At 70.6% G+C, this 23995-nt stretch overlaps 1 protein-coding gene across 1 annotated transcript in view; it reads left to right on the top strand.

Annotated features, from left to right (window-relative positions):
* Positions 1–937: 937 nt before the first annotated feature.
* LOC142403363 (ryanodine receptor 1-like) overlaps positions 938–23995 on the top strand; it is a gene marked incomplete at both ends in the record, with an annotated part of 35721 nt that continues 12663 nt past the window's right edge. The window contains 15 exons of the mRNA XM_075489597.1: positions 938–1112; positions 1197–1405; positions 3541–3917; positions 3995–4121; positions 5589–5749; positions 6896–7061; positions 7186–7272; positions 10374–10600; positions 14089–14896; positions 16205–16405; positions 17095–17206; positions 18885–19028; positions 20632–20905; positions 22988–23100; positions 23184–23318. Of these exons, the coding sequence (XP_075345712.1) occupies positions 938–1112; positions 1197–1405; positions 3541–3917; positions 3995–4121; positions 5589–5749; positions 6896–7061; positions 7186–7272; positions 10374–10600; positions 14089–14896; positions 16205–16405; positions 17095–17206; positions 18885–19028; positions 20632–20905; positions 22988–23100; positions 23184–23318 (3316 nt within the window). The remainder of the gene's footprint in view (positions 1113–1196; positions 1406–3540; positions 3918–3994; positions 4122–5588; positions 5750–6895; positions 7062–7185; positions 7273–10373; positions 10601–14088; positions 14897–16204; positions 16406–17094; positions 17207–18884; positions 19029–20631; positions 20906–22987; positions 23101–23183; positions 23319–23995) is intronic.

Here is a 23995-nt window from a genome sequence, read left to right as displayed (position 1 = left end):
CCCCATCTGTCTCCATCTCCCCACGTCCCCCTGGTCCCCATCTGTCCCCATCTCCCCAGGTCCCCCTGGGTCCCCCTTTGTCCCCTCCTGTCCCCACCTCCCCAGGTCCCCCTGGGTCCCACCTGTCCCCATCACCCCACGTCCCCCTGGCTCCCCTCCTGTCCCCACCTCCCCAGGTCCCCTTTGTCCCCATCTGTCCCCACCTCCCCAGGTCCCCCTGGGTCCCCATCTGTCCCCATCTCCCCAGGTCCCCCTGGTCCCCTCCTGTCCCCATCTCCCCAGGTCCCCCTTTGTCCCCATCTGTCCCCATCACCCCACGTCCCCCTGGTCCCCATCTGTCCCCATCTGTCCCCACCTCCCCAGGTCCCCCTGGGTCCCCATCTGTCCCCATCTCCCCAGGTCCCCCTGGTCCCCTCCTGTCCCCATCTCCCCAGGTCCCCCTTTGTCCCCATCTGTCCCCATCACCCCACGTCCCCCTGGTCCCCATCTGTCCCCATCTGTCCCCATCTCCCCAGGTCCCCCTGGGTCCCCATCTGTCCCTATCTCCACAGGTCCCCTTTGTCCCCACCTGTCCCCATCACCCCACGTCCCCCTGGTCCCTTCTGTCCCCATCACCCCACGTCCCCCCTGGTCCCCTCCTGTCCCCATCACCCCACGTCCCCCCTGGTCCCCTCCTGTCCCCATCTCCCCAGGTCCCCTTTGTCCCCACCTGTCCCCACCTCCCCAGGTCCCCCTGGGTCCCCACCTGTCCCCACCTTCCCACGTCCCCCTGGTCCCCATCTGTCCCCACCTGCACAGGTCCCCCTGGCTCCCCTCCTGTCCCCACCTCCCCAGGTCCCCCCTGGTCCCCTCCTGTCCCCACCTGCCCAGGCCCCCCTGGCCCCCCTCCTGTCCCCGTCGCCCCGTCCCCCCGACGCCCCCCGCGTCCCCCCCCCAGGCGCAGCGCTGGCACGTGGGCAGCGAGCCCTTCGGCCGGACCTGGCAGGCGGGGGACGTGGTGGGCTGCATGATCGACCTGACCGAGAGCCACATCACCTTCACCCTCAACGGCGAGGTCCTCATCAGCGACGCCGGCTCCGAGCTGGCCTTCAAGGACTTCGACGTGGGCGAGGGTGAGGCGGGGGGTCCGGTGGGGGGGGTTTTGGGGCGGGGGGTGGTCGCGTCGCCCCCCCGCTGACCCCCCCGCCCCGCCGCAGGCTTCGTGCCGGTGTGCAGCCTGGGGCTGGAGCAGGAGGGGCGGCTGAACCTGGGGCAGGAGGTGGGCAGCCTGCGGTTCTTCAGCATCTGCGGGCTGCAGGAGGGCTACGAGCCCTTCGCCGTCAACATGAAGCGCCCCATCACCCTCTGGTTCAGCAAGAGCCTCCCCCAGTTCGTGCCGGTGCCCCCCGACCACCCCCAGCTGGAGGTCAGGGCGGGGGGGGCGGGGGGGGGCCCTGGGGATGGGTGATGCACGGTGCCGGGGGGTCCCGAGATCGGGGGGGGGTCCCCGAGGGTCCCCAGGGCTGGGTGATGCACGGTGCCAGGGGTCCCTGGATCTGGGGGGTCCCTGGGTGCAGGGGGTCCCAGGTCCCCGAGGGTCCCCACGGCTGGGTGATGCACGGTGCCGGGGGGTCCCTGGGTGCGGGGGGTCCTGGGTCCCCGAGGGTCCCCAGGGCTGGGTGATGCACGGTGTGGGGGGTCCCTGGATCTGGGGGGTCCCGGGTCCCCGAGGGTCCCCAGGGCTGGGTGATGCACGATGCCAGGGGTCCCTGGATCTGGGGGGTCCCTGGGTGCGGGGGGTCCCAGGTCCCCGAGGGTGCCCAGGGATGGGTGATGCACGGTGCCGGGGGGTCCCGAGATCGGGGGGGGGTCCCCGAGGGTCCCCAGGGCTGGGTGATGCACGGTGCCGGGGGGTCCCTGGGTGCGGGGGGTCCCGGGTCCCCGAGGGTCCCCAGGGCTGGGTGATGCACGGTGCCAGGGGTCCCTGGATCTGGGGGGTCCCTGGATCTGGGGCGGTCCCTGGGTGCAGGGGGTCCCAGGTCCCTGAGGGTCCCCAGAGCTGGGTGATGCACGGTGCCGGGGGGTCCCTGGGTGCGGGGGGTCCCGGGTCCCCGAGGGTCCCCAGGGCTGGGTGATGCACGGTGCCAGGGGTCCCTGGATCTGGGGGGTCCCTGGGTGCGGGGGGTCCCAGGTCCCCGAGGGTCCCCACGGCTGGGTGATGCATGGTGTGGGGGGTCCCTGGATCTGGGGGGTCCCTGGGTGCGGGGGGGTCCCAGGTCCCCGAGGGTCCCCAGGGCTGGGTGATGCACGGTGTGGGGGGTCCCTGGATCTGGGGGGTCCCGGGTCCCCCAGGGTCCCCAGGGCTGGGTGATGCACGGTGTGGGGGGTCCCTGGGTGCAGGGGGTCCCGGGTCCCCCAGGGTCCCCAGGGCTGGGTGACGCACGGTGCCAGGGGGTCCCTGGGTCTGGGGGGTCCCGGGTCCCCGAGGGTGCCCAGGGCTGGGTGATGCACGGTGCCGGGGGGTCCCAAGATCGGGGGGGGGGGGGTCCCCGAGGGTGCCCAGGGCTGGGCAGGGCGTGGTCCTTGGGTGTGGGGGGTCCCTGGGTGCGGGGGGTCCCGGGTCCCCCAGGGTCCCCAGGGCTGGGTGATGCACGGTGCCAGGGGTCCCTGGATCTGGGGGGGTCCCTGGGTGCGGGGGGTCCCAGGTCCCTGAGGGTCCCCAGGGCTGGGTGATGCACGGTGCCGGGGGTCCCTGGATCTGGGGGGTCCCTGGGTGCGGGGGGTCCCAGGTCCCCGAGGGTCCCGAGGGCTGGGTGATGCACGGTGCCGGGGGGTCCCAAGATCGGGGGGGGGGGGTCCCCGAGGGTGCCCAGGGCTGGGCAGGGCGTGGTCCTTGGGTGTGGGGGGGTCCCTGGGTGCAGGGGGTCCCGGGTCCCCCAGGGTACCCAGGGCTGGGTGATGCACGGTGTGGGGGGTCCCTGGATCTGGGGGGTCCCTGGGTGCGGGGGGTCCCAGGTCCCCGAGGGTCCCCAGGGCTGGGTGATGCACGGTGCCGGGGGGTCTCTGGGTGCGGGGGGTCCTGGGTCCCCAGGGCTGGGTGCTGCATGATGCTGTGGGGTCCCCAGATGTGGGGGGGGGGGGGGGGGTCCCAAAGGTCCCCGGGGCTGGGTGATGCACGGTGCCGGGGGTCCCCGGATGCAGGGGGTCCCCGGTTCCAAAGGGTGCCCAGGGCTGGGTGCTGCACATCCCTGCAGGGTGCCAGGGGGTAAGGGGTCCCGATCCCTGGGGGTCCCCAAGTTAGCGATGCATTTCGTTGTGGGGGTCCCCAGTACCTGAGGGTCCCTGTGACGGGGTGCTGCCCATCCCCGAGGGGTCCCCAATCCCCGAGGGTCCCCGCCATGGGGTGCTGCCCATCCCCGAGGGGTCCCCAGTCCCCGAGGGTCCCCGCCATGGGGTGCTGCCCATCCCCGAGGGGTCCCCAGTCCCCGTGGGGTCCCCGCCCCGGGAGGACGCCCGTAGCCGTGGGGTCCCCGCCGTGACGCCTCCCCGGGGGTCCCGCAGGTGACGCGGATGGACGGGACGGTGGAGACGCCGCCGTGCCTGCGGCTGGCCCGCCGAGCCCCCGGCTCCCCGGCCGCGCCGCCCGAGCTCCTCTTCCTCCGCCTCAGCCTCCCCGTCCAGTTCCACCCCCGCTTCCGCTGCACCCCCGGGGCCACCCCCCTGCCCCAGGCCCCCCCCGAGCCCCCCGAAGACGCCGGCCTCGAGCCCCTCTCCGAATTCGAGCGCCTCCGTCGCTCGGCCGGGCCCCGGCACCCCGAGGGCGAGGGCGAGGGCGAGAAGGGGCCCGGGGGGGGTCCCGCCGCCCCGGCCCCCCGGGACCAGCCCCGTGCCGAGAACGAGAAGGATGCGACCACCGAGAAGGGCAAGACCCGGAGGGGGTGAGCGGGGCACCGGGGGGGCACGGCCGTGGGGTGTGTGGGGCCAGTGCCCCCCCTCACCCCCCCGTGCCCCCCAGGTTCCTGTTCAAGGCCAGGAAGACGCCCTTCACGCCCCCCCCCGCCGTGCCCACCGTCCCCCGCCTCGAGGAGGACGTGGTCCCCGACGAGCGCGACGACCCCGAGGTCATCATGAACACCACCACGGTAGGTGGGGGGGGGCCCCGAAACCCCCACCCCGCTGTCCCCCTCCCTCGTTTTGGCACCCTGACCCCCGCCCCAGCACCCCCCGGTACCGGGGTGCACCCCATCCCGTCCATGCCCTGTGGTCCCTGTCCCCGTGGTCCCCATCCTTGCATCCCCGTCCCCGTCTCCCGTCCCTGTCCCCATCCCTGTCCCCCATCCCTGCATCCCTGTCCCCATCCCTGTCCCCCATCCCTGCATCCCTGTCCCCATCCTGACATCCTTGTCCCCATCCCCGTGGTCCCCATCCTTATATCCCTGTCCCCGTCCCTGTCTCCCATCCCTGTCTCCCATCCCTGTCCCCACCCCTGTGTCCCCGTCCCTGTGTCCCCACCCCTGCGTCCCCATCCCATTCCCCATTCCTGCATCCCTGTCCCCATCCCTGCGTCCCCATCCCATTCCCCATCCCTGTGGTCCCTGTCCCCACCCCTGTGTCCCCACCCCTGTGTCCCCATCCCTGTCCCCATCCCTGCATCCCTGTCTCCATCCTCACATCCCTGTCCCCGTCCCTGTCGTCCCTGTCGTCCCTGTCCCCATTCCTGTGTCCCCATCCCTGTGTCCCCACCCCTGCGTCCCTGTCCCTGTGTCCCCACCCCATTCCCCACCCCTGCGTCCCCATCCCATTCCCCATTCCTGCATCCCATCCCCATCCCTGTCCCCATCCCTGTGTCCCCATCCCATTCCCTATCCCTGCATCCCTGTCCCCATCCCTGTTGTCCCTGTCCCCATTCCTGTGTCCCCATCCCCGTCCCTGTGTCCCTGTCCCTGTGTCCCCATTCCTGTGTCCCCACCCCCATCCCATTCCCCACCCCTGGGTCCCCACCCCTGGGTCCCCACCCCTGCGTCCCCGTCCCTGCGTCCCCACCCCATTCCCCATCCCTGCATCCCTGTCCCCATCCCTGTGGTCCCCGTCCCCGTCCCTGCGTCCCCACCCCTGCGTCCCCATCCCGTTCCCCACCCCATTCCCCATCCCTGCGTCCCTCTCCACCCTCCCTTGTCCCCCATCCCGTCCCCATCCCTGTCCCCATCCCTGTTGTCCCTGTCCCCATTCCTGTGTCCCCATCCCCGTCCCTGTGTCCCCGTCCCTGTGTCCCCGTCCCTGTGTCCCCATTCCTGTGTCCCCATTCCTGTGTCCCCATCCCCATCCCATTCCCCACTCCTGGGTCCCCACCCCTGCATCCCCACCCCTGCGTCCCCATCCCATTCCCCACCCCATTCCCCATCCCTGCATCCCTGTCCCCATCCCTGTGGTCCCCGTCCCCGTCCCTGCGTCCCCACCCCTGCGTCCCCATCCCGTTCCCCACCCCATTCCCCATCCCTGCGTCCCTCTCCGCCCTCCCTTGTCCCCCATCCCGTCCCCATCCCGTCCCCATCCCGTCCCCATCCCGCCCCTGTCCCCTGCCCGCGCCCCCCTGACCTCTCTGCCCCCAGTACTACTACTCGGTGCGGATCTTCGCGGGGCAGGAGCCCTCCAGCGTCTGGGTGGGCTGGGTGACCCCCGACTTCCACCAGCACGACCCCGCCTTCGACCTCTCCCGCGTCCGCACCGTCACCGTCACCATGGGCGATGACAAGGGCAACGTGCACGACAGGTACCGCGGGGCGGGGGGGGCGGGGGGCGTCGGGGGCAGCGAGGAAGAGGACCCCCAAACTGGGATCCCCAAACTGGGATCCTCAGGGAGGGTGGGGACGGGGGTGACAACCTGGGGGTCTCTTGGGGGGCGATGGGGAAGGGGTCCGGGACCTGGGGGGGGTCTCTTGGGTGGTGATGGGGAAGGGGTCCAGGACCTGGGGGGGGGGGGTCTCTTGGGGGGCGATGGGGAAGGGGTCCGGGACCTGGGGGTCCCTTGGGGGGCGATGGGAAAGGGGTCTGGGACCTGGGGGTCCCTTGGGGGGTGATGGGGAAGGGGTCTGGGACCTGGGGGTCCCTTGGGGGCGATGGGGAAGGGGTCCAGGACTTGGGGGTCTCTTGGGGGGGCAATGGGGAAGGGGTCCGGGACCTGGGGGGGGTCCCTTGGGGGGCAATGGGGAAGGGGTCCAGGACCTGGGGGTCCCTTGGGGGGCGATGGGGAAGGGGTCCGGGACCTGGGGGTCCCTTGGGGGGTGGTGGGGAAGGGGTCTGGGACCTGGGGGTCCCTTGGGGGGTGATGGGGAAGGGGTCTGGGACCTGGGGGTCCCTTGGGGGCGATGGGGAAGGGGTCCAGGACTTGGGGGTCTCTTGGGGGGGCGATGGGGAAGGGGTCCGGGACCTGGGGGGGGTCCCTTGGGGGGCGATGGGGAAGGGGTCCAGGACCTGGGGGGGTCTCTTGGGGGGCGATGGGGAAGGGATCCGGGACCTGGGGGGGGTCTCTTGGGGGGCAATGGGGAAGGGGTCCAGGACCTGGGGGTCCCTTGGGGGGCGATGGGGAAGGGGTCCGGGACCTGGGGGTCCCTTGGGGGGTGGTGGGGAAGGGGTCCGGGACCTGGGGGTCCCTTGGGGGCGATGGGGAAGGGGTCTGGGACCTGGGGGGGGTCTCTTGGGGGGCGATGGGGAAGGGGTCCGGGACCTGGGGGTCTCTTGGGGGGCGATGGGGAAGGGGTCCGGGACCTGGGGGGGTCTCTTGGGGGGCGATGGGGAAGGGGTCCAGGACCTGGGGGTCCCTTAGGGGCGATGGGGAAGGGGTCTGGGACCTGGGGGTCTCTTGGGGGGCAATGGGGAAAGTCGCCCCCCCCCCAGCACCCCACTTTCCCCCCCCCAGCATCAAGCGGAGCAACTGCTACATGGTGTGGGGGGGGGAGTTTGCCAGCACCACGCAGCAGGCGCGGGTCAGCCACACCGACCTGGTCATCGGCTGCCTGGTGGACCTGGCCACCGGCCTCATGACCTTCACCGCCGACGGCAAGGAGATCAACACCTTCTTCCAGGTGGGATGGCCCCCCCCACCCCCCCCTTGCACCCCCGTGGCCCCCCATGAAGGCCGGGGGGTCCCGTCCCCGTGCCGGGGGCTCGGCAGCTCCATCCCCGGTCTCAGCGGCTTCGTCCGTGCAGGTGGAACCCAACACCAAGCTCTTCCCAGCCGTCTTCGCCCTCCCCACCAGCCAGAACATCATCCAGTTCGAGTTGGGCAAGCTCAAGGTGACGCCTGGGTCCCCCCCCCCAGGTCACCCCTGGGGGAGGTAGTGGGGTCTATGGGGAGATAGGGGGGTCTACAGGGTGGACCGAGGGGAACTGGGACCGCTGGGGAGGCAGTGAGGGCTAGGGAGGGTTGTGGGGTCTGTTGGATGGACCAAGGAGAACCTGGACCCTTGGGGGTGCTGGGGGTCTATAGGGGGGTCTTGGGGTCTACAAGATGGCCCAAGGAGAACCTGGACCCTTGGGGGTGCTGGGGGTCTATAGGGGGGTCTTGGGTCTACAAGATGGACCAAGGAGAACCTGGACCCCTGGGGGTGCTGGGGGTCTATAGGGGGGTCTTGGGGTCTACAAGATGGCCCAAGGAGAACCTGGACCCTTGGGGGTGGTGGGGGTCTATAGGGGGGTCTTGGGGTCTACAAGATGGCCCAAGGAGAACCTGGACCCTTGGGGGTGCTGGGGGTCTATAGGGGGGTCTTGGGGTCTACAAGATGGCCCAAGGAGAACCTGGACCCTTGGGGGTGGTGGGGGTCTATAGGGGGGTCTTGGGGTCTACAAGATGGCCCAAGGAGAACCTGGACCCCTGGGGGTGCTGGGGGTCTATAGGGGGGTCTTGGGGTCTACAAGATGGACCAAGGAGAACCTGGACCCCTGGGGGTGCTGGGGGTCTATGGGGGGGTTCTTGGGGTCTACAAGATGGCCCAAGGAGAACCTGGACTCCTGGGGGTGCTGGGGGTCTGCGGAGGGTCCTTGGAGTCCATAGGATGGCCCAAGGAGAACCTGGACCCTTGGGGGTGCTGGGGGTCTATAGGGGGGGTCTTGGGGTCTACAAGATGGCCCAAGGAGAACCTGGACCCCTGGGGGTGCTGGGGGTCTGTGGAGGGTCCTTGGAGTCCATAGGATGGCCCAAGGAGAACCTGGACCCTTGGGGGTGGTGGGGGTCTATAGGGGGGTCTTGGGTCTACAAGATGGACCAAGGAGAACCTGGACCCTTGGGGGTGCTGGGCGTCTATAGGGGGGGTCTTGGGGTCTACAAGATGGCCCAAGGAGAACCTGGACCCTTGGGGGTGGTGGGGGTCTATGGGGGGGTTCTTGGGGTCTACAAGATGGCCCAAGGAGAACCTGGACTCCTGGGGGTGCTGGGGGTCTGCGGAGGGTCCTTGGAGTCCATAGGATGGCCCAAGGAGAACCTGGACCCTTGGGGGTGCTGGGGGTCTATAGGGGGGGTCTTGGGGTCTACAAGATGGCCCAAGGAGAACCTGGACCCCTGGGGGTGCTGGGGGTCTGTGGAGGGTCCTTGGAGTCCATAGGATGGCCCAAGGAGAACCTGGACCCTTGGGGGTGGTGGGGGTCTATAGGGGGGTCTTGGGTCTACAAGATGGACCAAGGAGAACCTGGACCCTTGGGGGTGCTGGGCGTCTATAGGGGGGGTCTTGGGGTCTACAAGATGGCCCAAGGAGAACCTGGACCCTTGGGGGTGGTGGGGGTCTATGGGGGGGTTCTTGGGGTCTACAAGATGGCCCAAGGAGAACCTGGACTCCTGGGGGTGCTGGGGGTCTGCGGAGGGTCCTTGGAGTCCATAGGATGGCCCAAGGAGAACCTGGACCCTTGGGGGTGCTGGGGGTCTATAGGGGGGGTCTTGGGGTCTACAAGATGGACCAAGGAGAACCTGGACCCCTGGGGGTGCTGGGGGTCTGTGGAGGGTCCTTGGAGTCCATAGGATGGCCCAAGGAGAACCTGGACCCTTGGGGGTGCTGGGGGTCTATAGGGGGGGTCTTGGGGTCTACAAGATGGCCCAAGGAGAACCTGGACCCTTGGGGGTGGTGGGGGTCTATAGGGGGGTCTTGGGGTCTACAAGATGGCCCAAGGAGAACCTGGACCCTTGGGGGTGGTGGGGGTCTATAGGGGGGGTCTTGGGGTCTACAAGATGGACCAAGGAGAACCTGGACCCCTGGGGGTGCTGGGGGTCTGTGGAGGGTCCTTGGAGTCCATAGGATGGCCCAAGGAGAACCTGGACCCTTGGGGGTGCTGGGGGTCTATAGGGGGGGTCTTGGGGTCTACAAGATGGCCCAAGGAGAACCTGGACCCCTGGGGGTGCTGGGGGTCTGTGGAGGGTCCTTGGAGTCCATAGGATGGCCCAAGGAGAACCTGGACCCTTGGGGGTGGTGGGGGTCTATAGGGGGGTCTTGGGTCTACAAGATGGACCAAGGAGAACCTGGACCCTTGGGGGTGCTGGGCGTCTATAGGGGGGGTCTTGGGGTCTACAAGATGGCCCAAGGAGAACCTGGACCCTTGGGGGTGGTGGGGGTCTATGGGGGGGTTCTTGGGGTCTACAAGATGGCCCAAGGAGAACCTGGACTCCTGGGGGTGCTGGGGGTCTGCGGAGGGTCCTTGGAGTCCATAGGATGGCCCAAGGAGAACCTGGACCCTTGGGGGTGCTGGGGGTCTATAGGGGGGGTCTTGGGGTCTACAAGATGGACCAAGGAGAACCTGGACCCCTGGGGGTGCTGGGGGTCTGTGGAGGGTCCTTGGAGTCCATAGGATGGCCCAAGGAGAACCTGGACCCTTGGGGGTGCTGGGGGTCTATAGGGGGGGTCTTGGGGTCTACAAGATGGCCCAAGGAGAACCTGGACCCTTGGGGGTGGTGGGGGTCTATAGGGGGGTCTTGGGGTCTACAAGATGGCCCAAGGAGAACCTGGACCCTTGGGGGTGGTGGGGGTCTATAGGGGGGGTCTTGGGGTCTACAAGATGGACCAAGGAGAACCTGGACCCCTGGGGGTGCTGGGGGTCTGTGGAGGGTCCTTGGAGTCCATAGGATGGCCCAAGGAGAACCTGGACCCTTGGGGGTGGTGGGGGTCTATAGGGGGGTCTTGGGGTCTACAAGATGGCCCAAGGAGAACCTGGACCCTTGGGGGTGGTGGGGGTCTATAGGGGGGTCTTGGGGTCTACAAGATGGCCCAAGGAGAACCTGGACCCTTGGGGGTGGTGGGGGTCTATGGGGGGGTTCTTGGGGTCTACAAGATGGCCCAAGGAGAACCTGGACCCCTGGGGGTCTCTGGGGGGGCAGCAGGCATCCCAGACGTGTCACACCCCCCGTGTCCCCGCAGAACATCATGCCCATCTCGGCCGCCATGTTCAGCAGCGAGCGGAAGAACCCGGAGCCGCAGTGCCCGCCGCGGTTGGCCATCCAGTTCCTGACGCCCGTCACCTGGAGCCGCATGCCCAACGAGTTCCTGGCCGTGGAGACCACCCGCCTGGGCGAGCGGCAGGGCTGGGTGGTGGAGTGCACCGAGCCCCTCGTCATGATGGCCCTCCACATCCCCGAGGAGAACAGGTCGGGGAGGCCCTGGTGTCCCCATCCCCGCCCCGGGGGACCCGGCGTCCTGGTGTCCTGCCACCCAGGGGACCGAGGTGTCCTTCCCCCAGGAGACCCTGACGTCTTGCCCCAGGGGACCCTGGCATCGTGTCCCAGAGGACCCGCATGTCCTGCTCCCAAGGGACCCTGATGTGTCCCAGCCCCAGGGGACACCCATATGTCCTGCCCTGAGGGGACCCTGATGTGTCCCATCTCCTGGGCACCCAGGGGTCCCGTCCCCAGGGGATCTTGGTGTTGTGTCCCCAGGGTCCCCTCCCCAGGAGACCTAGGTGGCGTGTCCCCTTGGGTGCCATCCTCGGTGGACTCAGGGGTCCCATCCCCAGGAGACCCTGGTGTCATGTCCCCAGGGGTCCCATCCCCAGGAGACCTAGGTGTCGTGTTCCCTTGGGTGCCATCCTTGGTGGACGCAGGGGTCCCATCCCCAGGAGTCGTGCGTGTCCCATCCCCAGGGGACCCCAGGGTCCCGTCCCCAGGAGACGTGGGTGTCCCATCCCCAGGGGTCCCATCCCCAGGAGACCTAGGTGTCATGTCCCCAGGGGACCTCAAGGTCCCATCCCCAGGAGACCTAGGTGTCGTGTCCCCTTGGGTGCCATCCTTGGTGGATGCAGGGGTCCCATCCCCAGGAGACGTGGGTGTCCCATCCCCAGGGGACCCCAGGGTCCCATCCCCAGGAGACCCAGGTGTTGTGTCCCCTCGGGTGCCATCCTCAGGGGATACAGGGGTCCCATCCCCAGCAGACCCTGGTGTCGTGTCCCCAGGGGTCCCATCCCCACGAGACATGGGTGTCCCATCCCCAGGGGTGCCATCCCCAGGAGACCTTGGTGTCATGTCCCTTGGGTGCCATTCTCGGTGGACGCAGGGGTCCCATCCCCAGGAGACGTGGGTGTCCCATCCCCAGGGGACCCCAGGGTCCCGTCCCCAGGAGACCTAGGTGTCGTGTCCCCTTGGGTGCCATCCTCGGTGGATGCAGGGGTCCCATCCCCAGGAGACGTCGGTGCCCCATCCCCAGGGGACTCCAAGGTCCCATCCCCAGGAGACCTAGGTGTCGTGTCCCCTTGGGTGCCATCCCTGGGGGACCCAGGGGTCCCATCCCCAGGAGACGTGGGTGTCCCATCCCCAGGAGACCTAGGTGTTGCGTCCCCTTGGGTGCCATCCCTGGGGGACCCAGGGGTCCCATCCCCAGGAGACCCTGGTGTCGTGTCCCCAGGGGTCCCATCCCCAGGAGACCTAGGTGTCGTGTCCCCTTGGGTGCCATCCCCAGGAGACGTGGGTGTCCCATCCCCAGGGGACCCCAGGGTCCCATCCCCAGGAGACCTAGGTGTCGTGTCCCCTTGGGTGCCATCCCTGGGGGACGCAGGGGTCCCATCCCCAGGAGACGTGGGTGTCCCATCCCCAGGGGACCCCAGGGTCCCATCCCCAGGAGACCTAGGTGTCAGGTCCCCTTGGGTGCCATTCCTGGGGGACCTAGGGGTCCCATCCCCAGGGGACCCTGGTGTCATGTCCCCAGGGGTCCCATCCCCAGGAGACCTAGGTGTCGTGTCCCCTTGGGTGCCATCCTCGGTGGACTCAGGGGTCCCATCCCCAGGACACCCTGGTGTCATGTCCCCAGGGGTCCCATCCCCAGGAGACCTAGGTGTCGTGTCCCCTTGGGTGCCATCCTCGGTGGACTCAGGGGTCCCATCCCCAGGAGACCCTGGTGTCATGTCCCCAGGGGTCCCATCCCCAGGAGACCTAGGTGTCGTGTCCCCTTGGATGCCATCCTTGGTGGACGCAGGGGTCCCATCCCCAGGAGTCGTGCGTGTCCCATCCCCAGGGGACCCCAGGGTCCCGTCCCCAGGAGACGTGGGTGTCCCATCCTCAGGGGTCCCATCCCCAGGAGACCTAGGTGTCGTGTCCCCTTGGGTGCCATCCCTGGGGGACCCAGGGGTCCCATCCCCAGGAGACCTCAAGGTCCCATCCCCAGGAGACCTAGGTGTTGTGTCCCCTTGGGTGCCATCCTCGGTGGACACAGGGGTCCCATCCCCAGGAGACGTCGGTGCCCCATCCCCAGGGGACCCCAGGGTCCCATCCCCAGCAGACCGTGGTGTCGTGTCCCCAGGGGTCCCATCCCCACGAGACATGGGTGTCCCATCCCCAGGGGTCCCATCTCCAGGAGACCTTGGTGTCATGTCCCTTGGGTGCCATTCTCGGTGGACTCAGGGGTCCCATCCCCAGGAGACGTGGGTGTCCCATCCCCAGGGGACCTCAAGGTCCCATCCCCAGGAGACCTAGGTATCGTGTCCCCTTGGGTGCCATCCTCGGTGGACTCAGGGGTCCCATCCCCAGGAGACGTGGGTGTCCCATCCCCAGGGGACCTCAAGGTCCCATCCCCAGGAGACCTAGGTGTCGTGTCCCCTTGGGTGCCATCCTCGGGGGATACAGGGGTCCCATCCCCAGGAGACGTGGGTGTCCCATCCCCAGGGGACCTCAAGGTCCCATCCCCAGGAGACCTAGGTGTCATGTCCCTTGGGTGCCATTCTCGGTGGACTCAGGGGTCCCATCCCCAGGAGACGTGGGTGTCCCATCCCCAGGGGACTCCAAGGTCCCATCCCCAGGAGACCTAGGTGTCGTGTCCCCTTGGGTGCCATCCCTGGGGGACCCAGGGGTCCCATCCCCAGGAGACATGGGTGTCCCATCCCCAGGGGACTCCAAGGTCCCACCTCCAGCAGACCCTGGTGTCCCCAGGGGTCCCATCCCCAGGAGACCTAGGTGTCGTGTCCCCTTGGGTGCCATCCCCAGGAGACGTGGGCGTCCCATCCCCAGGGGACTCCAAGGTCCCATCCCCAGCAGACCCTGGTGTCGTGTCCCCAGGGGTGCCATCCCCAGGAGACCTAGGTGTCGTGTCCCCTTGGGTGCCATCCCTGGGGGACCCAGGGGTCCCATCCCCAGGAGACCTCAAGGTCCCATCCCCAGGAGACCTAGGTGTTGCGTCCCCTCGGGTGCCATCCTCGGTGGACGCAGGGGTCCCATCCCCAGGAGACGTGGGCGTCCCATCCCCAGGGGACCCCAGGGTCCCATCCCCAGCAGACCCTGGTGTCGTGTCCCCAGGGGTCCCATCCCCACGAGACATGGGTGTCCCATCCCCAGGGGTCCCATCCCCAGGAGACCTAGGTGTCGTGTCCCCTTGGGTGCCATCCTCGGTGGACTCAGGGGTCCCATCCCCAGGAGACGTGGGTGTCCCATCCCCAGGAGACCCCAGGGTCCCGTCCCCAGGAGACCTAGGTGTTGCGTCCCCTTGGGTGCCATCCTCGGTGGATGCAGGGGTCCCATCCCCAGGAGACGTGGGCGTCCCATCCCCAGGGGACTCCAAGGTCCCACCCCCAGCAGACCCTGGCGCCGCGTCCCCTGGGGTCCCATCCCCGCGGGGCCCAGGGGTCCCGTGCCGACCCCCGCGCCCCCCCCCCCAGGTGCATCGACATCATGGAGCTGTCGGAGCAGCTGGACCTGCTGCGGTTCCAGTGGCACACGCTGAAGCTCTACTGCGCCGTCTGCGCCCTGGGCAACAACCGGGTGGCCCACGCGCTCTGCAGCCACGTCGACCAGGCCCAGCTCCTCTTCGCCATCGAGAGCCCCGAGCTGCCGGGGCCGCTGCGGGCCGGCTACTACGACCTGCTGCTGGCCATGCACCTCGACGCCGCCCAGCGCGCCCGCGCCTCCATGAGCGCCGAGTTCATCATCCCCATGACCGAAGCCACCAAGAGCATCGCCCTCTTCCCCGACGGCGGGCGAGCGCCCGGGCCCCCCGGCGTGGGTCCCAGCGCCTGTTTGCGACCTCAGCCCCATTTCGCCGAACCTTGCTTCGTCTTGGCGGCCGGCGGCGGGCGGGCGCCGCTCAGTCCCGGCATCCCCTTGGGGGCTCTGGGGGCTCGGGCCATCCGGATGCTGGCGGAGGCGGTGGCCGGGGGGGGTCCCCACGCCCGGGACCCGGTGGGCGGCAGCGTGGAGTTCCAGCTGGTGCCGGTGCTGAAGCTGGTGTCGGCGCTGCTGGCCGTGGGCGCGCTGGGGGACGAGGACGTGCGCCGCGTCCTCCGGATGATCGAGCCCAGGGTCTTTGGGGAGCCCCGGCGGAAGCCCTCGGCCGACGGCGAGGAGGAGGAGGAGGAGGAGGAGGCGCGGAGGAAGGCCATCGAGGCGGGGGAGATGGAGGAGGAGGAGGAGGAAGGGCTGGAGGAAGGGCTGCTGCAGATGAAGCTGCCCGAGTCGGTCAAGCTGCAGGTGAGGGGACCCTCCCCGGGGGGGGGGGGGGGGGGCACAGCCCCGGGTGTCCATGTCCCCTCCCTGGGGTGCCTGTCCCCGTGTGTCCCCCCCGGGGAGCCTGTCCCCATGTCCCCTCCCCATTTCCCCTCCCCAGGACGCCTGTCCCCATGTCCCCCCCCCAGGACGCCTGTCCCCATGTCCCCCCCCCAGGATGCCTGTCCCCATGTGTCCCCCCCGGGATGCCTGTCCCCATGTCCCCTCCCCGTCTCCCCTCCCCAGGACGCCTGTCCCCGTGTGTGTCCCCCGGGGAGCCTGTCCCCATGTCCCCTCCCCATTTCCCCTCCCCAGGGTGCCTGTCCCCGTGTGTCCCCCCCGGGGAGCCTGTCCCCATGTCCCCTCCCCGTCTCCCCTCCCCAGGGCGCCTGTCCCCATGTCCCCTCCCCATTTCCCCTCCCTGGGGTGCTTGTCCCCATGTCCCCCCCCCAGGACGCCTGTCCCCATGTCCCCTCCCCATTTCCCCTCCCCAGGACGCCTGTCCCCATGTCCCCTCCCCATTTCCCCTCCCCAGGGTGCCTGTCCCCATGTGTCCCCCCCGGGATGCCTGTCCCCATGTCCCCTCCCCGTCTCCCCTCCCCAGGGTGCCTGTCCCCGTGTGTCCCCCCCAGGGTGCCTGTCCCCATGTCCCCTCCCCATTTCCCCTCCCTGGGGTGCCTGTCCCTGTGTGTCCCCCCCAGGGCACCTGTCCCCATGTCCCCTCCCCATTTCCCCTCCCCAGGGTGCCTGTCCCCGTGTGTCCCCCCCAGGGTGCCTGTCCCCATGTCCCCTCCCCATTTCCCCTCCCCAGGACGCCTGTCCCCATGTCCCCTCCCCATTTCCCCTCCCCAGGGCGCCTGTCCCCGTGTGTCCCCCCCGGGATGCCTGTCCCCATGTCCCCTCCCCATTTCCCCTCCCCAGGGTGCCTGTCCCCGTGTGTCCCCCCCGGGATGCCTGTCCCCATGTCCCCTCCCCATTTCCCCTCCCCAGGGTGCCTATCCCCATGTGTCCCCCCCAGGGTGCCTGTCCCCGTGTGTCCCCCCAGGGCACCTGTCCCCATGTCCCCTCCCTGGGGTCCCTTCCTTGCCTGCAGCCGCTGTCCCCGTCCCCAGCTCCCGTCCCCAGGGACCCCCAGGGCCGTCCCCGATCCCCCCCGAGCCCCGCTCCCAGCTTCCCCGTCACGCAGACGACGACGTCCCGGGGGGGGCCCCCCCTTGTCCCCTGTCCCTTGGGGGTCCCGTGGGGACCCGTGTCCCCCCCCCCCCGCGCCCCTCGCTGACGCCGCGGGCGCAGATGTGCAACCTGCTGCAGTACTTCTGCGAGCGGGAGCTGCAGCACCGCGTCGAGGCCATCGTCGCCTTCTCGGAGCGGCACGTGGAGCGGCTGCAGCGCGACCAGCGCCGCCGCTACGGCCAGCTGATGCGGGCGCTCACCATGTCGGCCGCCGAGACCGCCCGGCGCACCCGCGAGTTCCGCTCACCCCCCCAGGAGCAGGTGGGGGACGGCCGCCGCAGCGGGGACGGCCACGGGGACACCTATGGGGACGGCCACGGGGAGCGGGGACACGCGTGGGGACGCGCGTGGGAAACCGGGACGCGCACGGGGATGCGCGCGGGGACGTACGTGGGGACGTGCATGGGGACATCAACGGGCAGCGGGGACCTGGGTGGGGACACCCACGGGGACGGCCTGGAGGAGCGGGGACATGCGTGGGGACACCCACGGGGACGTGCGCGAGGACGTACGTGGGAAACCGGGACGTGCACGGGGACGTGGGACGTGCGTGGGGACACCCGCAGGGACGTGCACGGGGACGTGCGCGAGGACGTACGTGGGAAACCGGGACGTGCACGGGGACGTGGGACGTGCGTGGGGACACCCGCAGGGACGTGCGTGGGAAACCGGGACGTGCACGCGGGGACATGGGGACGTGCACGGGGAACGGGGACCTGCATGGGGACGTCCGCGGGGACACGCACGGGGACGTGTGGGACACGGGGACGTGCGTGGGGACACGGGGACACAGGCGCAGGGCCGAGGACGCGCACAGGGAGGCGGGGATGTGGCTGTAGGGTCACGGGGACGTGCAGGGGGACGTGGGGACACGCGTGGGGTACGTACGCGGGGCGCTGGCTGCGGGACGGGTCCCGCCGACCCCCGGTGTCCCCCCGTGTCCCCCCCAGATCAACATGCTGCTGCAGTACAAGGGGGGGGCGGACGAGGAGGAGTGCCCGGTGCCCGAGGACATCCGCGACGAGCTCCTCGACTTCCACAACGACCTGCTGGCACACTGCGGTGAGACGGGACCCCAGGGACACCGGGACCCCCGGGACACCGGGACCCCCAGGGGCTCGGGAACCCCTAGGGACACTGGGACCCCCAGAGATACCGGGACCCCCAGGGACATGGGGACCCCCAGGGGCTTGAGAACCCCCAGGGACACTGGGACCCCCAGAGATACCGGGACCCCCAGGGGCTCAAGAACCCCCAGGGATACTGGGACCCCCAGGGACATGGGGACCCCCAGAGATACCGGGACCCCCAGGGACACTGGGACCCCCAGGGGCTTGAGAACCCCCAGAGATACTGGGACCCCCAGGGACACTGGGACCCCCAGGGGCTTGAGAACCCCCAGGGATACTGGGACCCCCAGGGACATGGGGACCCCCAGAGATACCGGGACCCCCAGGGACATGGGGACCCCCAGGGACACTGGGACCCCCAGGGGCTTGAGAACTCCCAGGGATACCGGGACCCCCAGGGACATGGGGACCCCCAGGGACACTGGGACCCCCAGAGGCTTCAGAACCCCCAGGGACACTGGGACCCCCAGAGATACGGGGACCCCCAGGGACTTGAGAACCCCCAGGGACACTGGGACCCCCAGGGGCTTCAGAACCCCCAGGGACATGGGGACCCCCAGAGATGCTGGGACCCCCAGGGGCTCGGGGACCCCCAGGGACACGGGGACACCCCCATCCTGGTGGTGGGGGGACCTCCTATCCCAGACCCCATGGGGACAAGGGGACACCCCCATCCCAGGGGCACAGGGACCCCCACCCAGAGCATGGGGACCCCCACCCTCCTGGGGACACTGGGGGACCCCCAATCCTGGGGGCAGGGTGACCCCCATTTTAAGGCCCCCCAATGTAAGGGGGACGTGGGCTCCCGCTGTGCAATGGGGACCCCCGTCCTGGGGCGCGGGGACCATCCGGGGGCGCAGCGGCAGCACCCGGGACAGCCACAGAGACCCCCCCCCCCTCCAGGGCAGGGGGACCCCCATCCAGGGAGCCCAGGGACCCCCAGGGCAGGGAGCGCAGGGACCCCCAGGGCATGGGGACCCCCATCCAGGAAGCCCAGGGAGCCCCATTGAGGGAGCCTGGGGACCCCCAGGGCAGGGGGACCCGATCCAGGGAGCCTGGGGACCCCGATCCAGGAAGCCCAGGGACCCCCATCGAGGGAGCCTGAGGACCCCCAGGGCATGGGGACCCCCATCCAGGAAGCCCAGGGACCCCCAGAAGCCCAGGGACCCCCATCCAGGGAGCCTGGGGACCCCCGGGGCAGGGGGACCCGATCCAGGGAGCGTGGGGACCCCCATCCAGGGAGCCTGAGGACCCCCAGGGCATGGGGGACCCCCCATCCAGGGAGCCTGGGGACCCCGATCCAGGGAGCCCAGGGAGCCCAGGGACCCGCAGGGCAGGGGGACCCCATCCAGGGAGCCCAGGGACCCCCAGGGCATGGGGACCCCCATCCAGGAAGCCCAGGGACCCCAGAAGCCCAGGGACCCCCATCCAGGGAGCCCAGGGACCCCCAGGGCAGGGGGACCCCATCCAGGGAGCGTGGGGACCCCCATCCAGGGAGCCTGGGGACCCCGATCCAGGGAGCCCGGGGACCCCCAGAGCATGCCCCCCCCTTTGGGGACACGGGGACTCCCCCCTGGGACACGGCCCCCCGTGACCCCCGTGCCCCCCAGGCATCGAGCTGGCGGGCGAGGAGGAGGAGGCGGCGGAGGAGACGTCCCTGCGGCAGCGGCTGCTGGGGCTGGTGCAGAAGGTGGTGGGGCTGCGGGGGACGGCGGCGCAGGAGGAGGCACCCCCCGAGGAGCCCCCGGTGCCCAGTGAGGGGGGGCGCGGGGGGCGGGATGGGGTGGCCCCCGGGTGCCGACCGAGGTGTCCCCAGGTCACGGGCGGGCTGTCCCCAAGGTGCCAACCGAGTTGTCCCCAAGGCGTTGGCCGAGCCGTCCCCAAGGCACAACCGAGCCGTCCCCAAGGCACGGCCAGGCCGTCCCCAAGGTGCCAACTGAGCTGTCCCCAAGGCTAACTGTCCCCAAGGCACGGCCAAGCTGTCCCCAAGGGGTTGGCCAAGCTGTCCCCAAGGCATGGCTGAGCCATCACCAACCGAGCTGTCCCCAAGGCATTGGCCAAGCTGTCCCCAAGGCATGGCTGAGCCATCACCAACCAAGCTGTCCCCAAGGCATTGGCCAAGCTGTCCCCAAGGCACAACCGAGCTGTCCCCAAGGCATGGCCAGGCCGTCCCCAAGGTGCCAACCGAGTTGTCCCCAAGGCGTGGCCAAGCTGTCCCCAAGGCACGGCCAAGCTGTCCCCAAGGCATGGCTGAGCCACCGCCAGCCAAGCTGTCCCCAAGGCACAACCGAGCCATCCCAAAGCCATGGCCGGGCCGTCCCCAAGGTGCCAACCGAGCCGTCCCCAAGGCGTTGGCCAAGCTGTCCCCAAGGCATGGCTGAGCCATCACCAACCAAGCTGTCCCCAAGGCATTGGCCAAGCTGTCCCCAAGGCACAACCGAGCTGTCCCCAAGGCATGGCCAGGCCGTCCCCAAGGTGCCAACCGAGTTGTCCCCAAGGCGTGGCCAAGCTGTCCCCAAGGCACGGCCAAGCTGTCCCCAAGGCATGGCTGAGCCACCGCCAGCCAAGCTGTCCCCAAGGCACAACCGAGCCATCCCAAAGCCATGGCCGGGCCGTCCCCAAGGTGCCAACCGAGCCGTCCCCAAGGCGTTGGCCAAGCTGTCCCCAAGGCATGGCTGAGCCATCACCAACCAAGCTGTCCCCAAGGCATTGGCCAAGCTGTCCCCAAGGCACAACCGAGCTGTCCCCAAGGCATGGCCAGGCCGTCCCCAAGGTGCCAACCGAGTTGTCCCCAAGGCGTGGCCAAGCTGTCCCCAAGGCACGGCCAAGCTGTCCCCAAGGCATGGCTGAGCCATCACCAACCAAGCTGTCCCCAAGGCACAACCGAGCCGTCCCCAAGGCGTTGGCCAAGCCGTCCCCAAGGCGTTGGCCAAGCCGTCCCCAAGGCACAACCGAGCCGTCCCCAAGGCACGGCCAAGCCATCCCCAAGGCATTGGCTAACTGTCCCCAAGGGGTTGGCTAAGCTGTCCCCAAGGCATGGCTGAGCCACCGCCAGCCAAGCTGTCCCCAAGGCACAACCGAGCCATCCCAAAGCCACGGCCGGGCCGTCCCCAAGGTGCCAACCGAGCCGTCCCCAAGGCGTTGGCCAAGCTGTCCCCAAGGCACAACCGAGCCCTCCCCAAGGCACGGCCAAGCTGTCCCCAAGGCGTTGGCCAAGCCGTCCCCAAGGCACAACCGAGCCGTCCCCGCGGCACGCCCGAGCCGTCCCCGCGGCGGCGGGGGTCCGGGGCGTCGCCCGAGCCCTCCGCGCTGCGGGCGGGTCTGCCGCAGCCGTCCCCGTGCCCGTCCCGTCGCCAGGCACGCTGCAGGAGCTGATCTCGCAGACGATGGTGCACTGGGCGCAGGAGTCCTTCATCCAGAGCCCCGAGCTGGTGCGCGCCATGTTCAGCCTGCTGCACCGGCAGTACGACGGGCTGGGGGAGCTGGTGCGCGCCCTGCCCAAGGCCTACACCATCAGCGCCCACTCCGTCCCCGACACCACCGCCCTGCTCGAGTGCCTGGGCCAGATCCGCTCCCTCCTCATCGTCCAGATGGGCCCCGAGGAGGAGAACCTCATGATCCAGAGCATCGGGTGGGCGCCCGGCCCGCGCCGCCCCCCCTCTGAGCGCCGCCTGCGGCCCCCCCGGCACCCCGCGTCCCCCCCCGGCACCCCGTGTCCCCCCGGCACCCCGCGTCCCCACCCGCACCCCGCGTCCCCCCCTTGGCACCCTGCGTCCCCCCCTCGGCACCCCACATCCCCCCCGGCACCCCGCGTCCCCACCCGGCACCCCGTGTCCCCACCCGGCACCCCGCGTCCCCCCCAGCACCCCGTGTCCCCCCTTGGCACCCCGTGTCCCCCCTGGCACCCTGAGTCCCCCCCGGCACCCTGCGTCCCCCCTTGGCACCCTGCGTCCCCCCCTCGGCACCCTGCGTCCCCCACCCGGCACCCCGCGTCCCCCACCCGGCACCCTGTGTCCCCCTGGCACCCTGCGTCCCCCTTGGCACCCCGCGTCCCACCCGGCACCCTGCGTCCCCCCCCTGGCACCCTGCGTCCCCCCTGGCACCCTGCGTCCCCACCCGGCACCCTGCGTCCCCCCCTCAGCACCCCGCGTCCCCCCTGGCACCCCGCGTCCCCCCCGGCACCCTGCATCCCCCCCTCGGCACCCCGCATCCCCCCCCAGCACCCTGCATCCCCCCCTCGGCACCCCGCATCCCCACCCGGCACCCCGCGTCCCCCCCGGCACCCCGCGTCCCCACCCGGCACCCCGCGTCCCCCCTTGGCACCCTGCGTCCCCCCTCGGCACCCTGCATCCCCCCTCGGCACCCCACGTCCCCCCTTGGCACCCCGCGTCCCCACCCGGCACCCTGTGTCCCCCCTGGCACCCTGCGTCCCCCCTTGGCACCCCGCGTCCCCCCCCTGGCACCCTGCATCCCCCCCCGGCACCCCGTGTCCCCACCCGGCACCCTGTGTCCCCACCCGGCACCCTGCGTCCCCCCTTGGCACCCCGCGTCCCCACCCGGCACCCCGCGTCCCCACCCGGCACCCTGCATCCCCCCCTCGGCACCCCGCATCCCCACCCGGAACCCTGCGTCCCCCCCAGCACCCTGCGTCCCCCCTTGGCACCCCGTGTCCCCCCCGGCACCTGCGTCCCCCCTGGCACCCTGCGTCCCCACCCGGCACCCTGCATCCACCTGGCACCCTGCGTCCCCCCTGGCACCCTGAGTCCCCCCTCGGCACCCCGCGTCCCCCCCCGGTACCCCACGTCCCCACCCAGCACCCCGTGTCCCCCCCCCGGCACCCCGCATCCCCCCTTGGCACCCTGCGTCTCCCCCTCGGCACCCTGCATCCCCCCTCGGCACCCTGCATGCCCCCCTTGGCACCCCGCATCCCCCCGGCACCCTGCGTCCCCCCCGGCACCCTGCGTCCCCCCTGGCACCCCGCGTCCCCCCCCGGCACCCTGCATCCCCCCCCAGACACCCCCACCCCATCCAGCACCCTCTGTCCCCTTCCTGCACCTTGTACCCCCCGGGCACCCCATGTCCCCCTGTGTCCCCCCCGGGTACCCCCTGTGCCCCCCCCGGATACCCCCTGTCCCCCCCCCCCGGGCACCCCCTGTGCCCCCCGGATACCCCCTGTCCCCCCCCCCGGGCACCCCCTGTGCCCCCCGGATACGCCCTGTCCCCCCCCCCGGGCACCCCCTGTCCCCCCCCAGGTACCCCCTGTGCCCCCTCTGGGTACCCCCTGTCCACCCCTCAGGTACCCCTGTGTCCCCCCCCCCCCGGGTAAACCCTGTCCCCCCCCCCGGGTACCCCCCTGTGCCCCCCACCGGGCACCCCCTGTGCCCCCCTCGGGTACCCCCTGTGCCCCCTCGGGTACCCCCTGTCCCCCCCCCAGGCACCCCCCTGTCCCCCCCCCAGGTACCCCCTGTCCACCCCCAGGTACCCCCTGTCCCCCCCCCCGCGGGCACCCCCTGTCCCCCCCCGGCTCCCCCAGGCACCCACTGCCCTCCCACCACCCCATATTCCCCCCCCCCCCCCACCCCGGGGCACCCTTGTCTCCCCCCTGGCACCCCCATCCTCCCCGGGCCCCCGCTTTCCCTCGCCTGGGCACCCTCAGGCACCCTGGGGTGACCCCCCGCCCCCCCTTGTCCCCCTTGCTGTCCCCCCCCCCCAGGAACATCATGAACAACAAGGTCTTCTACCAGCACCCCAACCTCATGCGGGCGCTGGGGATGCACGAAACCGTCATGCAGGTGATGGTCAGCGTGCTGGGCGGCGGCGAGTCCAGGTGAGCCCCCTCCCCGGGGCGTCCCCAGCCCGGGGTGCCCCCCGCTGACCTCTGACCCCCACCCTGTTTTGCCCCCCCCCCCAGGAGATTCGCTTCCCCAAGATGGTGACCAACTGCTGCCGCTTCCTCTGCTACTTCTGCCGCATCAGCCGGCAGAACCAGCGCTCCATGTTCGACCACCTCGGCTACCTGCTGGAGAACAGCAGCATCGGCCTGGGTGGGCCCCCGGCCACGCCCTGCCCCGCCCCGGCCACGCCCTGCCCCGCCCCGCCCCACCCGGCCCCGCCCCGGCCCCGCCCTGCCTGCACCAGCAGCGTCCCCCGAGAGACGAGTCCGCTGCGGGGCCCCTCCTGCCCTCTGCACCCCCGGCCTGGCACCCTGGGGGGGTCCCTGCACCCCCAATTTGGCACCCTGGGGTCCCTGCACCCATAACCTGCACCCTGGGGGGTCCCTGCACCCCCAATTTGGCACCCTGGGGGGGTCCCTGCACCCATAACCTGCACCCTGGGGGGTCCCTGCACCCCCAATTTGGCACCCTGGGGTCCCTGCACCCATAACCTGCACCCTGGGGGGGTCCCTGCACCCCCAATTTGGCACCCTGGGGGGGTCCCTGCACCCATAACCTGCACCCTGGGGGGGTCCCTGCACCCCCAATTTGGCACCCTGGGGTCCCTGCACCCATAACCTGCACCCTGGGGGGGCTCTGCACCCCCAATTTGGCACCCTGGGGTCCCTGCACCCATAACCTGCACCCTGGGGGGGTCCCTGCACCCCCAATTTGGCACCCTGGGGGGTCCCTGCACCCATAACCTGCACCCTGGGGGGGGCTCTGCACCCCCAATTTGGCACCCTGGGGTCCCTGCACCCATAACCTGCACCCTGGGGGGTCCCTGC

Source organism: Mycteria americana, unplaced genomic scaffold, assembly GCF_035582795.1.
Source record: "Mycteria americana isolate JAX WOST 10 ecotype Jacksonville Zoo and Gardens unplaced genomic scaffold, USCA_MyAme_1.0 Scaffold_214, whole genome shotgun sequence".
Taxonomy (NCBI): Eukaryota; Metazoa; Chordata; class Aves; order Ciconiiformes; family Ciconiidae; genus Mycteria; species Mycteria americana.
This window is presented reverse-complemented; position numbering and strand designations above follow the sequence as displayed.